This window comes from Hyposmocoma kahamanoa, unplaced genomic scaffold (genome assembly GCF_003589595.1).
Source record: "Hyposmocoma kahamanoa isolate Upper Pololo Valley unplaced genomic scaffold, ASM358959v1 67, whole genome shotgun sequence".
NCBI classification, from domain to species: domain Eukaryota; kingdom Metazoa; phylum Arthropoda; class Insecta; order Lepidoptera; family Cosmopterigidae; genus Hyposmocoma; species Hyposmocoma kahamanoa.
In genome coordinates this window covers 1,117,240-1,127,420 of record NW_020653855.1, presented here as the reverse complement: position 1 = coordinate 1,127,420, position 10,181 = coordinate 1,117,240, and the positions used below count along the sequence as shown (strand labels likewise).

Sequence of the window (10,181 nt, the reverse complement as noted above, 5' to 3'; positions counted from 1 at the left end):
TTCAGTACAAATCGGCAATTTCATACTTTAACCCCTATTATTAAGTGACGAGCGAATAAGTCGTTTGCTTGATGGTAATTTCATTGATTGAAGGGATTGTAATTTCAATAAAATGGATGGATGCCTCGAAGTTACTAGAATAAAAGGAAGAAATTTTGTTTGTTTTCAGTTCCGCAAGGCAGCTGAAAATTACACCGATACTCCACCTCGTGTAGTTGCCCATTTCCACGAATGGCAGGCCGGCATCGGCCTTATTGTTCTGAGGTATACATTAGTTCTTACATTTTACAAATAAATAGGAAGTTTTTATCCCCGAGGCAAAAAGATGGAGGTTACAAGTTTCAAGCCTATGCTGTCCTCTTTCTTTTCTTTTTTTTTTTAATAACGCACACACTCGACATAGCCCCGCACTGGGGAAACCCTGTGTTGCGGGTGCCATGGACACACAAATAGACAATTACAAATTACACCCAAACTCACGAGACAAATAAATGTAGGCCAAACAAATATTTCTCCCGGGATCCCGGGATTCTCCCTTAGATTCGATTAGAGTAATACAAATTCGATATAGAATTCGATTAGAGTGGCCGTTAAATATATTATAGCTACATAACTAATTTATTTGCATTTTGGTAACTTTCGATCTAAATGGTTTTTTCTTTGAAAAATGTTAATTACGCTGTTTGTTAACCAACTTCAAAAAAGGAGGTTCTCAATACGACTTTTTTTTGTATGTATGTTACGCGATAACTCCGCTATTTTTGAACCGATTTTGATGGTTCTTTTTTGTTGGAAAGAGGGTACCTCGATATTGGTCCCATTTAAAATATGAAATAAGATGAAATATGAAGAAAATATCCCACCTCTAAGGGTGGCGAACTAGGGGATGAATCCGATTTCGCGCATTTTCCCGTAACTGATTTCAATAAAACTTCGCAATTAGTTTTAATTCCACGAAGTTTTGAGGTCGGTTTTTTTTATAAAACAGGTACAATTATGACCGAAAAATTCTTTACTGGCGAGGAACCACCGGTGACTCGGCTCACCCGGTCGCGTATTCGCGGCGGACATTCAGCGACTTACGTGTCCAACATAATAACGCATTCAGGGTGCTGAGGGGGCTGTCATGGATGTGTGCACATCGGGAGACCTTTACCGAGGCTCAAACAGTTGGTTGCATGACACTTTCATGGCTATCGTGAGAAAAAGGTGTGCATCTGCGGCTCCAACAGCATCCTGTGTGTGTTCACAGATCGGTGGGACTTCCCACTCCTGCGGAGAGCTTGCTTTAGATCCATACGTCATTTAATTGTATTGCTGTATTGTCCCTTTAAATTAAATAACATTAATATTAATACTAGATCGTAAGTTATGTTGTTTTAGTAAACACTATATGGATTTTTATCTGAAATAAAAGTTTTCTATTGAATTCAATACGAGGATGACGTAAAATAGTGCCTGTTGTGGTTGTGTATGACGAACGGGTGAGGGAGGCGACAGCGGAATTAAATATAATATACTTGTTCACTTTATATAAAGATAAACAGTCTTTCAGGCAGAACACAACTTAATACTTAAATTACAAGACAGGTCTCGAGGATGGGTGACAGAACACAAAAATGACATAAGCTTAAGTTAACATAGAGAATACAGAACAAACTATATAGGTGTTCCAATACACCACAGTGCCTAAATTTCAAAAAAGTTTTCGCCACGTTGTGGTTTATTGGGTTTAGACTAGACTGTAATACCTATAATAAGCGGGTAGAAAGACACTGAACCATGATTACAACGGTCATAACACTACATTGTGCTATGACGAGGAACCGTAGAGGTTTACCTCGTATGTCGCGTACAAACCCCCAGCACATCTCGCCTATGTTCTGGGGTGGGACACCTTGAGAGGCGCCCCGAGTGGACCTTCAGCCTCCCCTTTAGCCCAACCTCTGCCCAACAGGTTTCAAGCTTCGATAGCTATTAATCGCGGTGCAAGTGTACATGCCAGCTAATACCGACCCGATTGATGCCAACGATAGGCACCCACAGTCATAAGCGTCAATGAGGCTAGTGTACTGCGGCTCGAGTCAGCACGTGGCAAATTGATAGTCATAGAACATGTTTCGTAACCATATTAAACTCGACAATTAACTCAGTTGTGTGTCTTTCCACTGTGTCTATGTATGTATGTCGTAAAGTTAAACAGTACATAGAGGAACTTACCAGTTGTTTGTCTCTTAGGGTACATTCACTTACACAACCATATCTTTAGTTTTAACAAAACTGAAGTCCACTCGGTTCCCGCCATTGTCGTTGACGTTACTGCCGTCTCGATAGTGTCAAAATAAAAAGTTAGCAAAGGCAAAGCAGTGTTACCACAATACAAAAAATGGGTGAAGTTCGTTTACTCACGAGGTTAAATACAGAAATGAATTTTTTTACAGAGCCCGCCATGTAGATGTCGCGACTGTGTTCACAACACACGCTACGCTTTTGGGAAGATACCTGTGCGCTGGCAATACCGACTTCTATAATAATTTGGATAAGGTAGGTTGATACTATGGCGACCTCGATGGTGCAACTTTAGATGTTTGAATTTTGTATTCCCCGGCAATGACACAGTCGGCACGACTCAAGAATTCAGGCTTAAGAACCGATGAACCTATACGAGCAGCACGGCTTTCTGCATTTGTATTTTTATTATTTTTATAATACCAGGTAGCGGCACGAACAAATTTGTGCACCTGGTGGTAAACGACACGCTAATCTATAACAGTTGCAGTGCCATTCAGAGCTTTAAATCGCAAATATCTTATAGGCTATGCCATTGCGCCCGTCACCCTGAGACATAAGTTGACAAGTCCCATTGGTCTATAATTTCACCAGCACCCTTACCTTTCTAAACCGGAACGCAGTAATGTTCACATTACTGCCTGGCTGCAGAAATAGGTAAGGTGGCAGTACTTCCCTAGACGAACTCTTTCACAAGGAGCTCTACAGCTACAAAAATTTATTTTGCACACATCTCCCATGGCGGAAACGCTTTTTTTAATTATTTTTCCGGGTTCTTAAATAAAACTACCGAGTTGTCTTTCGGTCTACGTAGTTAAAATTTCATTATGTTAAAATTTTTCCAGTTCTCTGTGGACGAAGAAGCTGGCAAGAGGCAGATTTACCATCGTTACTGCATGGAACGAGCCGCGGCTCATATGACACATATCTTCACGACCGTCTCTGATATAACAGGTACGTAAATAAACATGATACATAATCATTTATTTTCGACCCAACAATCTATATACAATTACAAAATAAAAAAAATATATTAATAAATGAACTTGGTACTTGGTACTTGGTGCAACGGGCTGGTTTCCGCAACTCGACGACAAAGCGCCTATTTTGCGTGTGGATAAATGAAATGAATAAATAAATGAAATTTAAAAATTAAAATCTAAGTGATAATCGTCGAGTATATAACTAGAAATGGAGACGAAATGTGATTTAATTTGTTTGAAAACTATTCTGCCAAATCATTACAGTGACAACTGCGCTCCGATTGGCCGGCCCGAATTCGAACGAAAATTAAAAAAAAAAATTTCAATATTTAATTACTGATGAAATGTGATTCCATTTGTTTTGTAATTAGATGTTTTGCTGTTTTTCCCACACCGCTGAATGGAACGGCCCCCATTTTTAGAGCTATTAACTTTATTACAATAAATACAAAATATTTTTGAAATATACGGAGACGTACACACAGATCAGTTGTTGGCGCTGTACTATTTCAATTTGAGATTTCAGTGCAAGAAACGCGAGTTAATATTTAAAAGTGATATAAGGCCCATTATATAATAAGAAAAATATAAGGCCTGACGAGTTGCCAGGGATGGATGGCTCTTATTTCGTCTCTGTTTCTGGTTATATACTTGATGCTAATAATAAATTACATAAAAGTGTAACCATAATAAATAACTTAAAGTACAACCAAACTTTATTACCGAGGGTGGTCTCAATGCGTCTGTATTTTTTTATGTATGTACATTACGCGACAACTCATCATTTCATCAAACAGGCATTTGTGAACCGATTTTGATGATTCTTTTTTTTTGTTGGAAAGAGGGTACCTCAATAGTGGGGACCACTATTCACACAGCCACCGAAACAATGAATGAATTTATTGCAAACTAATTTTCCCGGTCAGCATAATTTCGAAAGTCAGCCGGTACGTGGCCAGCTCGATCATGTGATTTAACACCGCTGGTTTATTTTTATGGGGTTATTTTATTTTATTTTATCTATTAATGGTAAACTAGAAGTATATACATTTATATTTCTAAATTAAACAACGAAGTAAGCTAAATAAGTTTACACTTGTAGAAATAAAGTAACTTAAATAAGTAAGCACTCTAATAAAAAAATCAACAGAAACAGAATTTTACAATATAACTTTATAAAAAGACTATCCTAAGAAATAAAAAAGAAGTCGCTGAGTAATTTTCTCGCTGTAACAATTTTGGTATTGAAGATGTCAATATCTGTTTTATTAACTAGGTTATTGATGTTGTTGCAAGTTATGTTAAAGATAGAGTCTATACGAAGCCAATTGAATCGATTGCAGCCTTATAACTCAAAATTCGTGCAGTGATTAACCAAATAGACCCACCATTTTGTCAAAAAGTGAAGAAACTTTGATGAAAGAATCGACATCTGTAATTGTGGTCGTGGTGGACATTTATCAGATATTATTTTTCTTCCTTAATTGCCAAATTTTACTTTTTTTAATACAATAAAAATTTGAATCATTGTCATCTAAATACATTGTTTTATTTTGATTTACAAAACAAAGTTCTTGTTGAAAAATTCATTATATAAATTAGAGTTTGGGAAGGCTGGGATCAAAAGTGACAAGAATAAAAAAGTAGTATGGAAAGAGTAGATGATGTGAGGCTAGAAAGTTGTGTCAGGATTTGGTGGCGTTCCATGGTATCTGCCGTCACCTTCTGTGGGACAAGTGTGTGAGCTATATGTATCAGGGATCTAGTGACGTGTGCCCAACAGTGATAATTGATAATTTTTCCAGGGTACGAAGCGGAACATCTGCTCAAAAGAAAGGCCGATATAATAACTCCAAACGGTCTTAACGTGAAGAAGTTCTCCGCTCTGCACGAGTTCCAGAACTTGCATGCTTTAGCCAAAGAAAAAATACACGAGTTTGTTAGAGGACATTTTTATGGGTAAGTCCAATTTCCGAATTCGGCAATTCATCGATATGCATGAAATTTGAATTTAACGTAAATAATATATAATTATTAATACAACGATGGAAGACTAAGAAAAAATCCTTCGACCCGGCTGAATTCGAACCAGCGTCTTTAGCATACCGTGCTAAAAAGAAAAGTAGTTTTGTTAAATTGCAGCTTGTCAATGTAAAACAAATTAGTTACAAAAATAACTTGTCATTTAGTAGCAGTAGAGCTCCTTGTGAAAGAGTTCGTCCAGGGATACTGCCGCCAAGCAGTAATGTCAGCATTACTGTGTTCCGGTTTTCAAGGGTAAAGGTGCTAATGATGTAACATCGAGTATATGGTTGTATATTTCTGGTATAGTGTTGTTTGCTGATGACACATCCTTGATTTTTAAAACAGACTGACATGACATTAACTATGACCATATTAATGATACCCTCTCTAAGGTAGTTTATTGGTTTAATGCTAACAATTTATTGCTTAATGCCAAGAAGACAAAATGTGTTAAATTTGAATTACCTAACGTAAAATCGACTAGTCCAAGCATAGAAATAAACGGAGAAAAGTTAGACCTTGTTAATAAAGCAGTCTTCTTGGGAATGACCTTAGATAGTAAACTTCAATGGTTTCCACATATATCTTCCCTGGCCAGCAGATTAAGCTCCGCTGCATACGCAGTCCGCAGAATACGTGAGCTTACCGATGTTAGTACTGTTAGACTAGTTTACTTTAGTTACTTCCATAGTATAATGTCCTACGGGATTCTCATGTGGGATAAAGCGGCAGATATTCAAACCATATTTGTATTGCAAAAACGAGCGATTCGTTCTGTGTACCGTCTAGGCTCTCGGGTTTCTCTCAGAGAAAGGAGACTGGTATCATGACTGTGGCATCACAGTACATTTACTCAAATATTTTATATGCCCGTAACAATATACATAATTTCAATAAGAAAGAAGATATCCATAATATTAACCTTAGAGCTAAGTCCAAACTCATGGTACCACGATTTCGTTTAACCAAGGTAAACAACTCTTTTACTGGGGAACTGTATACGTTTTTACAATAAGATTCCGGAGCATATATTAAGTTTATCATTTCCTAAGTTTAAAAACTACATTAAAAATATTTTGATCGAAAAATCATATTACAAAATTGAATAATAAAATGAAAAACAGTAAAACATCTAATTACAAAACAAACGGAATCAAATTTCATCGTTAATTAAATAATAGATATGTACTTTTGCAATTTTCGTCCATTATAGCAAAGCTCAAGCTAATTGGTCGATTTGAAGTGAAACAATTGACGACACCCATTGACGACACCCGTCAATTGTTTCGAACTCGGTCTAGCCAATCGGAGCGCAGTTGTCACAGTAATGATGTGGCAGAATAGTTTTCAAACAAATTAAATGACATTCCGTCTCTATTTATAATCGATGTGGTGAAATTACTGGCACATGGGACTTGTCAACTTATGTCTTAGCGTGACGGGCGCAGTGGCAGTACCCCTCAAATTTTTGCGATTTAAAGTTCTGAATGGCATGTAGCTTACCTTATGGCGCACGACTTGTCCGTCCTGTCACTTGATATTATAAAAAAAAGAGTACGTGGCTTAGTTGGTATAGCGTCTGGCACGGTATGCAAGAAGACGTCGGTTCGAATCAGACCGGATCGAAGGAATTTTTTCTGAGTGTTCGATCTTTGTATTTATAATTATAACAAACTAGTGAAGTAATTTCAAAAAAAAAAATTGAATATCAATTCAATAAAAATTTAATTAATACAGTGAATAGCGACATCTCTCGCCAGGACTGGTAGCTGTAAAGGTACTAACTGGGTGATAAATCTGTCAAAGATTTCTCATAGATGGCGCTACGACTAAAAAGTCGTTGAAAGACCAAGTACAAAGACACGACGCAAGCACATAGAAGAATTCGTGAGGTCCGTTGGTTCGTTCCGTGGCTTAGTTGGTATAGCGTCTGGCACGGTATGCATGAAGACGTCGGTTCGAATCCGACCGGATCGAAGGAATTTTTTCTGAGTATTTTTTCTGAGTGTTCGATCTTTGTATTAATAATTATAAAAAAAAAGAATAGTTATTACTCGTGGCGACATCTGGTGTACCATAGGTACTAAATACCCGACTACGATGTCTTGTATCGCGATTAGCAGATCTCTTGATTTATTGATCCATGCCTATACTGATTCGACATTGTGTGTGTTTGTCCACAGCCACTTCAACTTCGACCTTGACAAGACACTATATTTCTTCATAGCTGGTCGGTACGAGTTCGGGAACAAGGGAGCCGATATTTTTATCGAAGCTTTGGCACGGCTGAACCATTATTTGAAGGTAAAATCAAAGCAACAGACGATAAACATCGTATCTTTTGTCGAACGACACTTCTGGATCAATAACGATTATTTTTGTCGATCGATACATATGATCAGACATAATCGAGTAAATGTCTAAAGACAGACAATCGATAACGAAATTTTTTTGTCGATCGACTCTTATAAAGATAAAAGGAAGATAAAGCTATTATACTATTCAAATAACAATTAAGAAGGGAATCTAAATTAAACACATCTTCATAGTAAAGCTATACATTCTAATATTAGAACCTAATGTGTAATTGCGATACCTAAATAAATGTATACCTGTATTTTATGCATCTTTTTGAGCAAATTCCTTTATATTACAGCTTAAAAATAGATTTTCTATATTTAACAATAAAATAATTGTAGTTATAAATTAATTATGTTCAGACATAATCGAGTAAATGTCTAAGAAACAGACGATCGACAACGAAGTTTTATTGTCGGTCGACATGTATGATCAGACATAATCGAGTAAATGTCTAAGAAACAGACAATCGATAACGATTTTTTTTTGTCGATCGACACGTTGATCAGACGCTTTGATAAGCGAGTAAATGTTCTTCAGAGCGCGCCTGGCCGTTATTGTAGTTTATCATCGCGAGTGTGATTTTGGCAATGAGAGCATTGAGTGAGCACTTCTTTGACTCTTAGTAAGGCTTTCAACTTCCGTGGTTTTTCTTTTTTTTTTTAAATATTTTATATAATAAGTTAGGTGAATTGTGTAACCAGATTCCTTATTATGTTTTTATTTGTGAGGATCTTTAATTGGCTCCCAGTTATTATTATTAATATTATTTAGTTTTAAGCTAATAAAAAAATAATGTCAGACGCTAATAATGATGCTGTTCTATTATTCCAGGCATCAGGGTCGCCATATACAGTGGTGGCGTTTTTGATATTCCCTGCGAAAACCAACAACTTCAACGTAGAAAGCTTGCGCGGCCACGCCGTCACAAAAGCTTTGAGGGACACCATACAGGACATACAACAGAAGGTTGGCAAACGGATGTATGATATTTGCCTCAGGTTAGTAAAATAGAATATAATATATATGACGGATCTTCAGATCTAGGTTTTGGATCAGACATTGCCAAAGCGTTACTGCGTTTACGGGCCACAAAAGAAACTTACAATAGGATCACTTTCTGTACACTCTTGAAAGAGTGATGTGGCGAGCAATGACACTCCAAGCCCACGTAAAGTACATGCACGTGATCATCATCATATCAGCCGGAAGACGTCCACTGCAGAACATAGGCCTCCCCCAAAGATTTCCAGACTAGCCAATCGGACGCGACGTGCATCCATCGGTTACCCGCCGCCCTTACCAGGTCATCCGTCCTGTTAATTTTATATAGTTTTTATTGTTAACATCCCCGTCTTTTCATATCTCAGAGGTCACCTACCCGACACGTCGGAGCTGTTTCACAAAGACGACACGGTCCGTCTAAAGAGATGTATCTACGCTTTGCAAAGAGACGGTCTACCGCCTATTACTACACATAACATTGTAAGTGAATTTTCCTCAAGTAAACTTGCGTCAAAAGCTGTCTGGATGAGATTGCTCTTAGCGATAAGGCCGCCTTTGCCCGCCTAAATGTACCGTGTTTGTTCTTGTGTGTGAGTAATGTATCTAACGAACGCATTCGAACAAACATGCAAAAAAATATTTAAATAATATACTGTTTCTTTTTTTGATGAAAATGACATTTGCAGGGTTGCCAGTTTTTGTGAAATTTTAAATAGTCATGTGGTTTTATCGACAGTTTTATCGATAGATTGTGAAAGAAGGTAAAATTAGCTAAAAATGTCTGGTTTGTGAATGTTACGAATGTAATTACCAGCACCATTACCCTTCAAAACCAGAACGCAGTAATGTTCACATTACTGCTTTGCGGCAAAAATAGGTAATGTGGCAGTCCTGGACGAACTCTTTCATAAGGAGCTCTAATTAATGTAAAGATAATTAATATAATATCTTCATTTCTAGGTGGATGACTGGAGCGACCCTTGCCTGAACTCTATTAGGAGATGTCAATTGTTCAACACCGTCAACGACCAAGTGAAAGTAAGTTTCTTTGTTGTGAAAAAGGGTACAACTAACATGTTTATCAATATTGATTTACACACACATTCGGGATTAGATTGTTATCTGATATATAAGGTATAGATACCTTATATAAAATGACATTTGTTGGGTTGCCAATTGTCATGAAATTTTAACTAGTTATGTAGTTGTTGTCGATAATTTTATCGACAGATTGTGAAAGAAGACTTGAAATGTAAAATTGAATCAAAATGAAAAAAATCGGCTATTTGTTCCATAAGCGTGACCAATATTCAGTCGAAAGTCGATAGAATGTTTATCGACTGCAATCTAGTATTTGAGATGCTCGCGGATAGGGTAACAATTTTGCGCAATGGACTGTCATTTTATTCCGTCTTCGAAAAAGACCGACTATACTGTTTATTATGCTCACATTGAATAGTGTATTTTATTTGTGATTGTTTTCTTAATTTGGTTCACGCCATGTTCATGATGGCGCTTGTT

At 37.1% G+C, this 10,181-nt stretch overlaps 1 protein-coding gene across 2 annotated transcripts in view; it reads left to right on the top strand.

Annotated features, from left to right (window-relative positions):
* The window catches only part of LOC113232260 (glycogen [starch] synthase), a 52,458-nt gene that overhangs the window by 31,297 nt on the left and 10,980 nt on the right, over positions 1 to 10,181 (top strand). For both annotated transcript variants that reach the window (XM_026466929.1, XM_026466928.1), the window contains exons 6-13: positions 170 to 264; positions 2,442 to 2,544; positions 3,135 to 3,243; positions 5,078 to 5,231; positions 7,481 to 7,601; positions 8,490 to 8,656; positions 9,026 to 9,140; positions 9,621 to 9,698. In XM_026466929.1, coding sequence (XP_026322714.1) covers positions 170 to 264; positions 2,442 to 2,544; positions 3,135 to 3,243; positions 5,078 to 5,231; positions 7,481 to 7,601; positions 8,490 to 8,656; positions 9,026 to 9,140; positions 9,621 to 9,698 — 942 coding nt within the window. The remainder of the gene's footprint in view (positions 1 to 169; positions 265 to 2,441; positions 2,545 to 3,134; positions 3,244 to 5,077; positions 5,232 to 7,480; positions 7,602 to 8,489; positions 8,657 to 9,025; positions 9,141 to 9,620; positions 9,699 to 10,181) is intronic.